General features: G+C 51.4%; 2 protein-coding genes across 2 annotated transcripts; one reads left to right on the forward strand and one right to left on the reverse strand.

The window, feature by feature from the left end:
• Positions 1-3,196: 3,196 nt before the first annotated feature.
• CTRU02_213759 (sphingosine n-acyltransferase lac1) lies at positions 3,197-4,374 on the forward strand (the record flags this gene model as incomplete). Its single annotated transcript, XM_036732917.2, has 2 exons — positions 3,197-3,847; positions 3,931-4,374. The coding sequence occupies 2 exons, from the start codon at positions 3,197-3,199 to the stop codon at positions 4,372-4,374; spliced, it is 1,095 nt and encodes a 364-aa protein (XP_036575341.2).
• Positions 4,375-6,861: 2,487 nt separating this feature from the next.
• Positions 6,862-10,030, reverse strand: CTRU02_213760 (heavy metal tolerance protein precursor; the record flags this gene model as incomplete). The annotated part of the gene is made up of 3 exons (XM_036732916.2): positions 6,862-7,276; positions 7,349-9,501; positions 9,557-10,030. 3 exons carry the CDS (start codon positions 10,028-10,030, stop codon positions 6,862-6,864), a joined length of 3,042 nt encoding a protein of 1,013 aa, XP_036575342.2.
• Positions 10,031-16,490: the final 6,460 nt, after the last annotated feature.

Below are 16,490 nucleotides of genomic sequence, written 5' to 3' on the forward strand. Positions count from 1 at the left end.
CACCGTGTAGATGAGCGATGTAATTGCTACGTGAGGCTGAGTGAGAAAGATATTTCGCGCTGGTTGGGCTTGGCCTCTTGGCGATGATTTTGGGTCGAGTCCGCTCTCTATCACGGACGCAATGCACACCCCCCCTTCCCCTTCCCCTCCCCCCCTTTTAGAGGTTATTTTGCCTCATGGTGGCTGAAGGCTTCAATTCGTAAGCGCAGTGGTGATGATGGGAGATTTCGCCTCTGGTATGCCGAGAATGTGCTGGGGTGTTGGGTAGATGGGTAGTTAGTCATGGAGGGACGGGCGGGGGGGGGGCAGAAGCGTGATAGGCCTCCGTCGCTTCCGGGAGGCAAAGGTCATCGACCGGCTGTCACCGATTGTCTGGGGGCCGTCGTCCTGGTTGGCGGCGAGTTAGTGAGAGTGGTACTCCGTGTTTGCGCTTGCTATGTCAGCAGTGCCGGCGCCGGTGGCCGGTGGCCGGCGGCCAGGGCATCCGGGGTGCACTGCGAAGTCCGAGGGACGGTGATGGGGCGAGCAGTAGACATTTAGACTACGTTTTGCTGACTGAGTGTTCCGAAAACCAAATCTGGCCCAAAGCAAGTCGACAGATCTTTTGTATCTGCCCAATCTCCCTCTGTTTTTTTTTTTTTTAATGTTTCGGGATTGGCGGTAGTTTGGCGGTAGTAAACATGTTTCGAGAACGTCGATGCCGGATTTGTCGGACGTTGTGAGAATACGAAGGCGCGCCTGTGTGTGTGTGTGTGTGTTTGTGTGTGTCCCGGAATTGGACGTTGCTGACAGGTAAGGCCGACTGTAGAGGGCGCTATATCGGCGGACCCTGATCTACGGTGACGACATTGTTTTGGGGGGCTTGTGGAAGGGCTACCAGGGAGTCGGGATGGGTTTACAGCGGTGGCGTACCGTAGCCGGGGGTGACACTGTGGGAAGCGGGTTGCATGTGAGAGCGGCATGGCAGGCGGGGACTTTTGGTTAGCTTGGTTGGTTCCTCAGTGGGGTTGATAACCGAGATCTGAGGAAAAGCCGTTGCTTGTTACAAATGCCAAACGTCACTCAAGAGCGCCGACATGCCGTAGCAAATTGCTAACATCCTTAGGTCCCTACAACCTCTGACAATGGAAGTAGTGACAGCTCTCAATGGTTACTTAGTCAGAGTTTTTGTTGATGGAAAGAAAGAAAAAAAAAAGATTTGGTGGTGGGTATAAGTCAGGTAGATTGGGTCGCGATGAGGTGCTGATGAAGCGAGTAATGTGACGGTTGCTGTCCAGACATTTGTCGGTCTTGCTTGGTTCATGCATGCTGGAGTAACGGTTTCTGGCGGTGAACGGGACACTTCTAGGTCAAATGTCGACGAAGACTACGTACATGGATGGCAAACGGTGTGGAGAATTAGCAGTCAAGCGCCGGAGTCGAGCCCGAAATTCCAATCATCCTTCTTAGTGACCCAACGACATAGTGTTCAAAGTTTCTCAAGCCTGGCACATTTGGTGTGCTTTCAAGAAAACCACATCACATGACAGGTATATCGGGCTGCAAGTTGTAAAGCAAGACGTCTGCTCGTGCATGGCTCCTCTACCAAGACAGCCTTGCTATGTGCTTCTATTGACTCGGAACCCCGCAAATTATGGATTTCGACCAGCGATCCGAGTTAACAACACGTTGAATATCGACTCTTTAAGTACGACATCGAAGACCGTTGAGGACAGTTGCATGGAGTTTCTGATTTCGATCTCGATCTCGATCGCACGGCCAAGGTGACCCATTTCTTCAAAAAGGCCAGTTACAAGGTACACGCAATTGAGCTTTGTGAAACCCAGCAGATGGACCGGGGACATGTCTGCTTACATGTCTTTGAACTGCAGAAATGAACGGGGAACAGGCCTGCTGTGAGTTGCCATGTTGTTCGTTACAGAGGGTTGACCCCGGTAGAACGGGCATGTCCGGACGGTGACACAGGGCACGCAGGTACAGCGCAGCCAAGTTCCCCAAGGAGTGACAGTGCATCTTTCCCCCTTGCCGGCGGGGGGTTAATGGAAGCATGCAATGCAAGATGAGGTAAGTTGGGCAGGGTGTGTGTGTGTGGTCACAGTTGGTTAGCATGGGGCTTCCCGAAGAGAACTGGCAAATGGCACATCGCGCTGTGCGTTGTGGCCACGGCTCCTTTACTTGGCCTTTTTTTTTTTTTTTCCCTTTCGGTTTTCTTCTTTTGTTTGCTTTAATTTCAATTTTTTTTCTCTTCGTAAGGGGCCTCTCGAATTCTACCCTCTCAGCTTCTGGCCTTACCTCTAAACTCGCTCTTGGACCCCCGTTGGCAGGGCCAGAAGGAAAACAGACGACTGGTCCACCGGTCAGACGAATTTGACGACGAAACATGCTAGATCCAGGGAGTAACCTTGAAATTCTCGCTACCTGAACTCCCCTTCCCCCCCTCGTTGCGCCTGCTCTGTTTTGAGGTGCTCCACAGACCCGCAGACCGCGTTCGCCCTACCCTTTTCTGCCCAAACTTCCATGATCGACAACGTGCCCCCCTGACCATCTCGACCTCTACTGCGCTGCAACGAGCAAAAAAACCTCCTTTTTGGGATCCGCGCCGACCTTGTCCGGCCTTCCTCCGCAGCACCCGCCAAAGTCCTCCATAAACTCAAAATCATCGTCCATCTCCAGTCCTTTACGTTCTCTCTTCCTTGAATCCGCTTCCCTTGCCCATCCCATCCCTCCCTTCCACGTCTTCATCTCAAGACAACTTGTCAGCCAAGCCCGTCCTCTAAACGAACCGCGACGCTGCCCAGCCAGCCTATTTGCGACAATGGCCGACTCCGAACCGTTCCCTCTTCTCAACACATCTGTCGACCAATTGCACTCCGTCGTCGACCATCATACTTCAAACTCACCTCGCACACGACGTCGGAAGTCTAGCGCTTTCGGTCAGGACATCCGCGCCGGTGACACTGGTCCTGCATATGCAAGCTATACTGCCGGGGACAGCCCTATTCCGCCTGTAATAGCCCCCTCTATATAATCTCTTCCCAAGCACGATTCTTCTACCCTCAATCCAGACCTCCAACTCTCTCTCAGTGGCCCCTCTAGACTCGACTAATGACCCTTCTCTCTCTTACAGTCCCAACCTACCAAACGAATCTCCAAACGCCGGCGTGCACGCGGCGTCCTCTCTCGTTTCCGTCAGGCCATGATCAAACACACATACATTGTTCCCGCCATCATCATTGCCATCTTTGCCGCCCTTTATGCCGTAAATCCGTCCGAATCGAACCCTATCTCCCGCTTCATCTTCCTCTCCTACCGTCTATCCCCCGACCCAGCAAACCCTGATGCGCCTGCTCAATATGGCAAGGGTCTTTGGGACATTGCCTTCGTGGCATTCTATACCATTGTCCTCACCTTCACCCGTGAGTTCATCATGCAAGAGCTCTTGAGGCCACTAGCTCGCGCCGCCGGACTACGGTCTCGTGGAAAGCAGGCTCGCTTCATGGAGCAGATGTACACTGCCATATACTTTGGCTGTCTCGGTCCCGCCGGTCTATATGTCATGAGCAAGACTCCAGTTTGGTACTTTAGCACCCGCGGAATGTACGAAGACTTCCCGCACATGACGCATGAGGCCGGCTTCAAATTCTACTACCTCTTTCAAGCTGCCTACTGGGCGCAACAGGCCTTGGTATTGTTGTTGGGTCTGGAGAAGCCCCGTAAGGATTACAAGGAACTGGTCGGCCACCATATCGTCAGTCTTGCTCTGATTGGACTCAGCTATCGCTTCCACTTTACCTACATGGGGTTGGCAGTCTACACTACACACGATATCAGTGACTTCTTCCTTGCTGTAAGTCTCAAAGGAATTTTGGTCCCAAGAATAGCAGCCAGGAGCTTCCAAAAGAATAGCAAGTCGCTGACACATTTTAACAGACTTCGAAGACGCTCAACTACATTGATTCGCCAATTGTCGCGCCATACTTTTTTTTCTTTGTATGCGTCTGGATATACCTGCGTCATTTCATCAACCTCAAGATCATTCTTTCGCTTTTCACTGAGTATACCACCGTCGGACCCTTCGAGCTTAACTGGGCCACCCAGCAGTATAAGTGCACGCTTTCCCAATACATCACCCTCGGTCTCCTTGCTTCTCTGCAGGCCCTGAACCTCTTCTGGCTCTTTCACATCTTTCGCATTGCCTACCGCTTTCTTGCGTACGACATTGCTGAGGACGATCGCAGTGAGGCCGAGGGCACGGATGCCGAAGACGAAACTCAGCAAAAGGCTCTGGCTGCAGGAAAGACCAATGGTCACACCACGGCTGTGAATACCAGTGCGGCAGCAAAGGCCAGAGCTGTAAATGGCCACGCGAGGTGAGAGGCCTCTGTCGAGGAATTGACATAAAAGCATTAAGTGTGGTGTTGTTTGGTGTTTATGAAGTCATTCGCTTGCATAAGCTAGCTCTCGCATACTGGGCAGTTATACATGGATCAGCATTAAAGGAAGGGAAGAATGAAGCATATCAAGAACGAAACACGCAACCGTTCGATATAGTGGAGATCATGACTGGTCAGCCTCCCGGATCATGGTAAAGCGGGGAACCAGTAATTATCGAAACGTGAGGTGCAGAACGCTCCGATCACGATACACGAGCTTGGATAGTGCCGTTCAACCGCACTGACTACACATACGAAACGGGCAAAGAGTCATTTACTGCGGCGTACTATACCAAGAGCTCGGCGACTACTACGATGGGTGCCGTCGGCAGCTAGTATCATCTATACAAGAAGCAATAATCTATCAGTTAGTCGCCGCACAATGAGAACATCAACATCAGGCACGACGGCTACCTGCGGGTTTGCGACAGCGGAAGACCTCGGATTGCCTGAACGAGCAATATGCATGACTGTGGCTGAGGAAGTAGGGCGCCAAGAAAAGGTGTCAGCGGCGTTGATGGTGGGTAGTGCGAAAGTGGACGATGTGAGACAGGTGTGTGTCTGTGGTCGATTACGGCGCACCCTCCTCCGCTCACTCTGGCAAAGCCTCCCTTCACACTGCTCGCGCGTGTGCACCAATCGCCTGCTCATCTCATACTTCCTACGCTCACAGCATCTGAGTAGGAATCCTACTCAAGGCAACCCCATGACAGGACACACACCTGAGTGTTTATCGGACTCTAGAATGCAACAGATGCAGAAACAAGGGTGGTGGATCCGATGGTGGTGTCTGAGTGAGACGCCTCGCAGTCCCATTTCCCGATTTGCGACTGGGGGCATACGGCTAAAAGAATACGAAGAGTTGGGGACGGAGGTGGATGTATTTTGGTGTACACAGGAGCTGTTTTCAATTGTCCTTTCTTCAAATAGATGGAAACAGAGAGAAAGCGAAAGAATCGTTACTGGTAGGCATGTGCTAGGCTAAACAATCTGCAAGCTAGGCCTTGTCGGAGAAAGAGAGAGAGACAGAGAGAGAGCATCTAGTCCGCTACCCCGTGTACACACGAACCGGTCTATTTTGCAATACCACATAGTTGACAATGGCAAGAAGCCGAGATATTGACTATAACAATATCTGTTTTGTGTAAACTTTTGGACCGTACGCTTGACCTGTCATTGGTTCTCTTTGCCTAGATATTGTTCAGTGTCACTACGCACTGCTCCTCTGGACGTTTTGAGTGGCTTCAACGACGCTGCACCAGAATTATTCACATCAGTTCTCGAGCAGCAAGATGAAATGGATTGATTGCCTGGTCTTTTGAGTTGAGCAAATGCCATCTCTGGCGCTGCAAGTCTACTTGCGCGCGAATCACCGTCTATGGACCGTAGCCGCGAAGCTATCATTTTGTAGCCGTCGCTCACAATAAAAGGAAACATGGAAAAGGAAGAGGGGGAAAAAAATCGAAGGTATGCCTAACCGTCATCCTGTTTCTCTTCGTCTGCCCTGTCTCATCCGGAAAATGAAATATAATGCAAAAAGTAGGCGCTGCGGTGGTTCTCTCTCAACTTGGGAGAGGAGAAACTCAATCACTAGCCTACACCCATTGCGTGCGTGTATGGGATTTCAAAGATGCCAATGCCAACCCTCCTTCCATTTCCTCCCCGAAAGGCTCACCAATGCCTTTGCCGAAATCCAACCCTTCCAACCGCCAAATCGAAAAGTAAGGTCCATCCTGGTATGTAAGACTCTGGTATCCGTGTTGCGATGTCAAACAGCCTGCCCATGGTAGCAGGTGATGACCCTGTAATAATCGAAAGCATTTCTTGCTGTATGATTCCCATGATTAAAGGAAGACAATCCCCTCCCTGTATGATGATGACGATAAACGAAAAATGCAGTGTCCGGTTGAAAAGACGATTCGCATTTGACGATGTTAAGAAGACATATTATGAAGCAGAGGCTGAGCGAGTCGCAGCCTTGGAAGAAGGATCGTGTGTGTTTGGATGTTGACGTATGAGAGTGATGCTCCCCTGCTAACCAACCAACCAACCGAGCCGGGCCAAGAGACCATTTCTCGAGGCCGCTGTTTTTATTCCACTCGTGCAGGTCTTTTTGTTTTACGGGGTCCCATAGATGAAAAGGAGAGAAAGAGAGAAAAAGAAATCGAGTGTGTAACTCCAAACTCCAAGTCGCCGGTCTGATGCAATCTTAAGCCGTTAATCCGTGGTACCTGATTCGTAAAAGGCGCGTGCCTCGTTGTATTCGTGAAGAAAATATGCGGTAGAGGATGAAGTAACCGCAAATTAGAGTATAGAATGAGTAGTGACAAGAGAGCGTCGTGAGTGCGAGTGTCCAGGATGTCTCGAATGTGTTTCGCCTGCTGAATCTTGCCCTATGACATGCCTAATGTAGGGATTGAGGGCATGTTTAGTTTCGGTCAGAATGTTCTGAGTGATCCGAGTCGTGGTGAGCACTGTGGACAGAATCTGCGTCAGAGCTGCTGCTTGAAGCACTAGATGAGTCCTCGCCAGTCGTGTTCGCTTTTGAGTTGGCCCCTGAGCTGCCTGGCAGGATTGTCGAAGAGTCAAGACTAGTGTATCCGTCCGAATGTCCGTCCGTCTGCTTCTTGGAGCCAAAATTGGCTTTCTTGAGGAGTTTCTGTGCCTTCCTATGGGCGACGCGAGCCTTCTCTGCAGCACGCTCTGCCTGCACTTGCTTCTCCCACATTGAAGCATATCGTCCATTAGCATTAACAAGCTCTTCATGGGTGCCCTTTTCAGCAATGGTTCCATTGTTGAGGACAATGATTTGGTCAGCATGTGTAATGGTAGACAACCGATGCCTATTTCCCGCGTTAGCATGCTAACCTTTCAAGATTCGATTTGGTAACAGAAATAAAGGCGAAATCACTTACGCTATGACCAGCAGCGTCCGGCCTTGACCCAAATGCCCAAGCTTGTCCTGAATGAGTTGTTCAGTATGCGCATCAAGGGCCGAGGTAGCTTCATCCAGCATGATGATTTTCGGGTTCTTGATGATAGTTCGTGCAATCGCAACCCGCTGTCGTTCACCACCACTCAACTTCAAACCACGCTCACCGACCTTGGTATTGTACTGGTCTGGGAATGACATGATCCGGTCGTGAATGCTGGCAGCCCGGCAGGCCTCGTATACCTCCTCATCTGTGACACCTTCCCTGGCGTACTTGAGGTTGTACATGAGCGACTCGTTGAAAAGAGTAGTATCTTGGGGGACTACTCCGATAAACTTCCTGACCGAATCAATAGTAAGGTCCTTGACATCTCGTCCGTCGATCTCGATGCTTCCGGAAGTTGTGTTGTAATAACGGAACATCAGGCGGAAGACAGTCGACTTGCCACCGCCAGACTCTCCAACGAAGGCAGTGGTTGTGCCAGGCTTGCACTCGAAATCGAGGTCCTTCAAAGCCTTGTTCTTTGGGTCGTAATTGAATGCGACGTTCTTCCATCTGATGTTGCCCTTGCAATCTGTCAAAGGCTGGGCACCCGGTGCATCGACAACAGTAGGTTTGACCTTGAAAAGTTCAAGCAGGCGCTCACCCGAAATCATGGCCTGTTGGATGGTGCGATAGAAGGATCCAAATATGTTCAAGGGTTGTTGCAACTGGTTGAGATACGTCATGAGAGTAACAAAGCTGCCAACTCTCATTGTCTGGCTGGTTACTTGGTATGCACCAAAGACCAATACCACGCTGAACCCGAGAATAAAGACGCAGGCCTGGATGACGTTCATTCTGTTAACACCCCAAGTCACCTTTCTCTCGGCATCTTGATATGATTGAATGGCCTCCCTGTATCGTTGGAACTCCTTCTGTTCGGCGTTGAAGTATTTGACCGTCTCATAGCTAGTAATTGAGTCATTCTTTACGGCTTCCTCTTCCCTGTCAGCATTCGACATAATCCTACGCTGGTCGGCCCTAGTCTGCGCCATGCGTATCGTAAGGAAAAGGTACCAAAATGTCAGACAACTAACAATGGCCCCATATGTCGGGTCGAAGACGATGCAGAAGACAGAAATGGCCATGAAAAGATCAATAATCATTGGCAAAACGGAGAAAGTCGCCTGCTCGAGGAAGGAGTTGATTGAGGCGCCTTTGTTGAGAGCAGACAAAACCTCACCAGTTCGTTTCCCTAGATGAAAGTCCAGGCTGAGAGAGTGAACATGCTCGAAAGCCGCCGTCGTAAGGGCTCTGTAAGAGTTTTGTGAGATTGGTACCCATATGATAGCGCGGAGCGCATCCAGAAGCATTCCCGAGCCTTGCATGAGTCGCAGCAAGATGAAAAGAGCCAGAATAGCCCAAGGAGCTTGGCCGCTGGTCAGCTTGTCAGTGAGCCAACCCACGACCAGAGGTACTGCAATATTGATGGCTCGCTGAGCAAGCAGTAAGACGCAGCAGATGCAGTATAGCAGCTTGAGGTTGGATGAATTTTTAGGCCACTGATACTCGAAGAAAACCCTGTAGCTTCGGATGTATTCCCACCAGGTCTTGTGAGGAGCCTTCTCTGGTCGATAGAAACCGGGTTCTCGGTAGTCCTTAGCAGTGGAGCTCTCTGCCACGCCATTAGTGTTGCCGACAACGCTTCCGTTCCGAGAGTTGCGAACTGATCGTCCATTAGGATCCCGCCCAGACTGGCTGCTGTACGACGTCCGGGGGCCATTAAGTAGCGGGGTAGTCTCTTCAGCGCGCGCAGACAACCTGCGCTCTTCAACCTTGTCATCCTCGTGACGAGGCTTCTTAAGCCAGGCCGCGGTGTAAATACCGACGAGGAATATCATCAGAACAAGGCGGATGACGTATATGATGAGATCAACCAGATCCCACTTGGAGGCCGAGACCTCTTCAAGACCACGAGATGTCTTGACGTATTGGGGCTCCAAGATTTTGATCAAGGTGCAAACGCAGATCGTTAACTCGCCAACGAGACCAAGAGCCCAGGTTAGAAAGTGGGATATCGTTGGGCTATCACGCCATTCCAGGTGCGTAATAAATAGGTAAAGATAAAGATTCGGCGAGCCTATGAGGTAAACCTGTTGCCAATTAGCCGGACGCTGTGAGGAGAGGAGGCATGGTGTGGTTACGTACGGCCATGCTCTGAGATTCCTCCCATCTCTCAACGCCATCTTTGGGTAATCCTGCCTTCTCCAATTCCTCCGCAACATGGCTAATGTGAGCGACGCCATTGGCGATGAAAGTGAAGAACACGGCAAGGGTGATCCATTTCAGCCATGTCTTCGCAATCGGAGAGAGAACCGGGCCGAGCCGTGTGCGTTCGGTATCGTCGTCATCGCGGCGGCTCTTCTTTTTGGTCATAGGCAGCCTCTTACCGCCTGGCCCCAGAGTATCTGCCTCCACGTTTAACTCCTCTTCCTTTTTTGCCGTCACGATGGTGTATGTGGCGGCTGTGCCAATGAAAACAACCAGCAAGGCCAGAGGATAAGATATTAATGTTCGATCGAGTATGCAGGCGGACCAAGAGCCATCGGTGCAAGCGCGGGTCAAATCGTCGCTGCTGCTGTCGAGCCGCATCGGCAGCGGCGGCGTATCAACACCGACCATGGTGTGAACTATTTGAGGGCGAGGAAATCAGATGTCAGAAAGAACAAATACAGGGGAAAGCGGCCCCCCTGCGTGGGAGAGAGAAGGTAGGAAAGAAAGAGGGAAAGAAAAGGAAAGCGTCGCGAGGCAAAAGCAAGAGCCAAAGAAGTATTGTAGCGAAAGTGGTGGAGGTGCCTAGGCGTGAAGGTACTTACAATTCATGATCCGGAGGGATGTAAGTTGTTGACCTCACACCATTGCCAAATATGCCACAGGTGGAGAGCTTCAGACGCAACAGTCGGCGTCGTCCCCGTGGCAAGCTGCAGCTGGAGCGTCGTAAGGGAAGTGGGAGCCCACACAGAGACAAGAACAAGACACGAGATCTCGTTTCGGGACCAAGATGTTGGAGCAGGACACCAGTCACTGGAAAGCCGAGTGGCCTGGCAGGCGATTACCCGCCCGTCTAAAAGGTTCTGGGTCCAGGTCTTGCCGGGGTTAGGTAGGGGTCGGCGCTGAGACTAGGGGGGGTGTCGTGCAAGCGTGCGTTCCCAAAGGCTCGTGGTGCTGGGCGTGCAGATTGAGCCCACAGCAGGACAGGGCGGTACAGAGGGGCCTTGTTCAGTTGGAGTAGTGGTGGGGTCGGCTGACTTGCTCAGTGGCGAAAAGCCACCCGAAGTCCCTGGCAATCGAGTCAAGACTTGTCAGATACTGGGCGGTCGAGGACTGTGGTGGGGCCTTCTTTCTTGGTGGGCTTCTGAATGCAAAGCAGAAGCAGGCTGTGCCCCGATCTGAGGCAAGAACAGGACAGGCGGCGCAGAGGCGGCGACGGCGAACTGGAGGAGTCTCGAGGCCGTGAAAAACAGCGCTGGTCCTAGAGTTGGACCGACTTAGTAACAGTGAGACCTTAGACGGGAGGGAACCAAGGAACAAATGCTTGTGACCGGGAAGAGCGCTGGAGAGGGACCTCGGGTTCGGAGATGGATCGAGCGTGACGCAGTGGGCAAGACAGCTATTGAAAGCCGGGGTTAGTACCGGGCTGTAGCCGTTGAAAGTGAAGAGTGAAGGCGATTGTGAGGCAGGTGATGCTTGGTTTTGTTATGTGTGTACTTGTGAGATTTTTTTTTTTTCTTTTACTTTGCTTGATGCTCAAGACGTAGCTGCTGGCGCTGGAATTTTCTCTTTTTCTTAACGAGCGACGGTAAGTCCACCAGCAAGCAAATTATGACGAGGGGATATGAGGTGTAAGATGCCCAACCAAGGGTCTATATCGGAAAGGATAGGAAGGAAGTTAACGACAATGGCCGAAGATAAAAAAGACCAAATAAATCAAACAGCCAAAAAGGCGGGTTGAGAGGTAGTGACGATGATGACTAGTGGAGGGGATGGAGGGCGAGTGGGTGGGAGGAGAATGATGGAAGGAAGTACAAAAGCAGGTACCGAGGACAGAGGCACACCTGGCACGCTTGAAAGGTAGGCAAAGGTTGACAAAAGGAGTAAGAGCTGCCAGGCCTACTGCCATATGGAGCTATAGCGCGAACAAGAAGGTAAGGTAGGTAGTTTGTGTAAGGCAGGGAAGAAGGTTGGGTGGCAGCAGCCAAGGCAGGCAAGAGCACCTTAGCGCATCTTGCCTTTTGCAGCACTTCGCTGAGGGGAAGGGGGAAGGGGAGTACTTTCCTTGAGCAAGAAAGAGAAACAAATGAGAAGGCGAGGATGGGGCAGCACCTACTAACCTCAAAAGATTGACCAGTATTGTGACGACGAGTGGAAGCCTGTGAATGGCAACAGCCACATACGCGAGCAAGGAGAGGACCGCGTCAGTAGCGCAGTTGTAGTGGGTGTGGTGGGTTCGGCGGTGCTGGTGCCGTACCGTTTAGTTGGAGGCAGTGACCAGTATTCGCCCCGGTGTAGGTTCGTCTTGCGCGGGGGGAGGTGCAGTGGTGAAAGGAGAGCGTATCGGGTTTGGCGAAGAACCAAGGCGCCAACTCCACACTGTCCCGGTTGATTTGCGTGAGTGGAGAGGGCTGGGAGCGGTACCGTTGCTGCCACAGATACTGTAGCTGGGTTAAGTCTCTCTTAGTTGGGGCGTCAATAAAAATAAAAAGCAGGCATGCCCTGGGTGGTAGGTGAAGAGGTTGAGCAACCGGAGGAAACTGTAAACAAACTGCAACACCGAACGTCGAATAGTTGTATAGGACCGCAGTACCTCAAACTACGGGCCGTGGTATTGAGCTTGGGACGCCTTGGATACTGGTAAGGTATTGGCCGCAGTTTCCTGGACGTCAAAGCAAACAGGAGGGTCTGGACTCAATTGCTAGAGGACGCAGCTCTTTTGCCAGGGTCCTGACGTACGCCCTTGTTAGTACCGGAGCCACTCATGCATACGATATTGCTCGTTGGGAAAGCACGGAAGATGGAGATGGGCATGTAGATGGAGACGAATGGAGATAGACGGGGAAGGGGACGAATCGGGCCCCCAAATGCGAGCCGACGTCCAGGGAGAATAATAAAAAGAAACAAACACGCGCCAGGAGAGGAGAGAAGGTTAATTGTGGAGGAAACGGCTGCCGAGGTGAGCCGTGAAGCGATGATGACAGACAGGCTTTCAAAAACAGTACACAGCCCAGGGCCCCAGGTGACGATGCTAAAAGGATGATAGAGGGGGAGGCAACCGACACTGGTGGCGACGACAACGATTTGTAAAAAAAAAAAAAATTTGGCTGGTGGGACATGGGATTCAGATGACGATGATGCTCCTGTTGTTTGATGCCAACAAAGATGTTGTTGCCGTTGTTGCAGCTACCGCATTGTTTTGGCGTGCAACTGACAGCTACAGGTAATGTCCATCAGGTGCAGCGACTGGGTATCCGTAGCATACTTCATATTGCGCAGTGGCCCAGGCGGCCGTGTCTTTAAAATGACCAGAATAGCGCCCTCGTCCCTTCCACGCCCCTTACCATTCTGTCACAGGCCAGGCGGGGCGGGGCGGGAGAAGTTGTTGGGATGAGGGATCCGAGTCCCGAGGCAGCACCCACACGAACACACGAAAGCACACACACTTACCCTTAGTGTTTGGAAGTGTTCCTTAGCGGGTTCTTTGGGAACAGTAAAAATGCCTGGCGCCTACTGCAGTTATCGATCATGTTCCAGGTGTTTGTTGCAGCTGACGGGGGAACGAATGTGAGCTAGTGCCAACTTCCGAGGTCGTCCCATGAACGTGATGAACGGAGAGTTGGCATGGATGATGGGTGTCGGTTATGGAAAGGAATGATGGGAAGTACAACTAGGAAGAGGAAGAGGGGCGGAAGGGGAAGAAAAAAAAACACCAAAACAACGATTGTGAGTAAGGGATATTGACAAGCGGACGGAACACTGAAGGAGGGGCAGCTTACCAACCTAATAAACTGGGAGGAGTAGAAAGTCTTGAAAATTGAGAAGCGCAATATGTTATCGACCCTTGTTGCTTGTAAGTCTGAATGGAGGCAAGTGCCGCTGCGGATGCGTATGCGGATGCAGACTCAACGCGAGGTAAGGTCCAGGACTGCAGGTCCTTCCGGAGCAGGAGCTGGTCGGTGTTGATGAGAGCCACCTTAGTTTATTGCCGTTCCCTTGGATAAGGAAGTAAGGCATCATTAATATCCGGTTGTCACCACAGGGAGGAGACAAAGTGTGCAAGGGGCGCCGTTTTCTGCTTTTTGCTTCTTCTGCCTCCTGTTTGGTGTTTCCCGGGACGCTTCCGATGCGTGCGTGCTTCCCCTGGCCCTCACCGTAGTGCTGATTGTTGCGGTGACTTGCTGCTTCGTTACTGTCGTGCAGGTCCCCTTGGCCTGAGTCTAGGAAGGGGCTGCTTGGAAAGAGTAACAGTGACCCTCTTGACCTTACCTTGCTTATCCCTATCTTTTTCTTTCATCATGTCTTTTTTTTTTTTTTTTTCCTTTTTTCCCTTTGCATTGCATGTCTAACTATCCTTCTACTTTATTTCCTGCCTGTGTTACCTCAACAACAGGTACAACTTTGGCAGATCGGCGTGGTTTTCAGCGCTATGAGAGGAGCAGCTCTATAGACCGACCACTTTGACTCGTCCGTGATGGTCTCTGTCAAAGAATGGCTTGAGGCCACCCAACTAACGGATTCCGCTTCGCCTCGACTAACTTTTCGCTAGCTTCCCTTTTCTTTTAATTTTCTCCCCTTGGACACCGACTTGTTCTCTTCGAGTTCTTTGCACAGGAATGCTTATTGCTACTTAAGGTTTCTGCTGTCTAGTGATCGCCCCGTCTGAAGGAACTGGCTAGAGGAATCATGAGAGCCAAAACATAACACAAGCTCATTCAGCAGTGTCAAGAACGTTCAACTTCAAATTGCTCTTTCGGTTTCATACAGCGCTGTTGGACGCAGGGAAAACGGACATGGCAGCCAAAACGCCCTTCGGGGGAAACGCGCCAACGACTGAGGCGAAACCGCCCACTTGTCAGCCACGGCCAGCTAGCATTATCAGCTTTCACGAAACATGATGCTACATTGTTCGACCTACAGCTTTCCCACCATCATCAGCCCGCTTCGTTTCCAGCCCGCTCCCGCTGACAAAATGGGTCAAGTATGATGTAAATGATCAAGTAGTTTCACCCTTGTCATCCTTTAGATTCAAAAACCCTTGACATCGTCTCACTGCATTTACCAATCGTGATGCCGTGGTGGTTGATGTCGGCCATCACTTTAGCCAAACGGCTTGCATCCAGTCTCTTCTCACCGCCGCTTGACCTCAAGTTCAAACTGCCTCTAGCAAAAGAAGACACGGTGACGGAAGCCGCAGCTTGCATGCATGCATGCATATACAGACTAGCATGCGGCAGCATTGTGCCTAGGAACATCCACGAGTATAGGTCTCAAAGCAAGTAAAAGCCTGCAGATAGGTCGCACTACCCCTGCAACTCGACGGCTTGGATCGTTCTGGATGTGGTGGAGATGCCGTTGCGCTTGGCTGAGGAGTTTGGATGCTTTACGGTAATGTATGGGCACGCACATCCACCTCTCGAGGATCGGTTGGTGCTCTGCAGCAGCCACTGACCCAAAGTATCAGCCAGTGGATGTGATGCAGGTGTGACAAGTAAAACACTGCCATCAACGACGAGTTGAGAACCAATTCAAGCTCTTCTATTAGTGGTGTTGACCAAAAAATAAAAAAAAATAAAAAATTAGTCCTACTGCTGCTGGGCTGTCAAAGTTCTGCAGTATGGATTTATCTGGTTCTTCTTAGGCCCGGGTATCGAGCTGCTTTACATGTCAAGACTTGGGGCAGCTCAGGCCGTCTCTGTTGCTGTTGCACTTCACCCCCCCGCTAGTGGGGGCTGGTTGCATGGTCGTTAAGGATTGGCGATTCAGTGCGGTAATCGTTACTACACGTCGACCACCAAGGGACGCGGCAAATACCTACAAGGTGTACATCTGAACTATGGGGGTAAACGGAATGTCTCCCGGTTTCCGACGAAAAGGAAGCTGATCTCTCTGGCAGTCAAGGTCCTAAGATATTGGCGTCTTTGCTCGCCCAAACCGTCTTTGGCTACTGGCTGCGAGGGAGAGCATGATGACGGATCTGCAACGCCAGTATCGAGTCACGCAGTTGCTGTGAATTGCAATTGTCGCAGACCAGTCGGTTGGTAGACCGCCGTCGCTTTTAATAGCTGTTTCACATCCACCATCCGACATTCACATCAGCCCGATACGCGCGGGACGCGCAACATCTTGTATGGCGAGACAAGCTGCGCCATTGCCTCGACACATTTGAAGCCATGCTCACCTCGGACATCACAACTGCGCCTCACAAATCTTTCTCCCCCTCAGTAATTCTGAATCGGGGTCAGCCAGACTCCGTGAACCATCTCATACAAGTCGGTGAGGACAGCGCGGTTTGTCCACTTTCGGGCCAGTTACCGGTCACATCCAATGCTGGTATGCCGAGTTTTAATCCTTCACTTCACATGAGGGTGTGATTGGGGTTTGACCCAGCCATCAAATCCGACTCCTACCCAAACTAATATGACAAATGATCGATTTCGCTTGTTTCTGCCCTGAAAAAATCCCGTTCTTCCGTCTCCTGGCTTCATGCTCATCAATTTCATCTACATTCATGCACAGGCAATGGGTTGCGCGGATTGTGATGCAACGCCGTACGCTTGTCTGTGTCTGAGAAATGCGCTGTACCTATCGGCTGCTAGACTGTCAAATGACGGAGGGGTCAGCATCCCGATGTCCGCCAGTACCACTCGACGGGTCAAAAGGGGGGCCGAGTTGGGTACGGATGCAGCCAGCCCTTTTATCGGCTGCTATGACCACGTTAAACCGCAAAACGGAAACCAGTCCGAATCACCATCGGCATTGTCTGCAGGTGTCTAGACCAACTTTGACCTCCAGACAAGGGTGATGTCCCGGAGCCCACTCACCTCAGTCTCCCGCCAATAGCAACAGCTGGGAACACATCGCTCCTATT

Source organism: Colletotrichum truncatum, assembly GCF_014235925.2.
Source record: "Colletotrichum truncatum strain CMES1059 chromosome Unknown Contig_0010, whole genome shotgun sequence".
Classification (NCBI taxonomy): domain Eukaryota; kingdom Fungi; phylum Ascomycota; class Sordariomycetes; order Glomerellales; family Glomerellaceae; genus Colletotrichum; species Colletotrichum truncatum.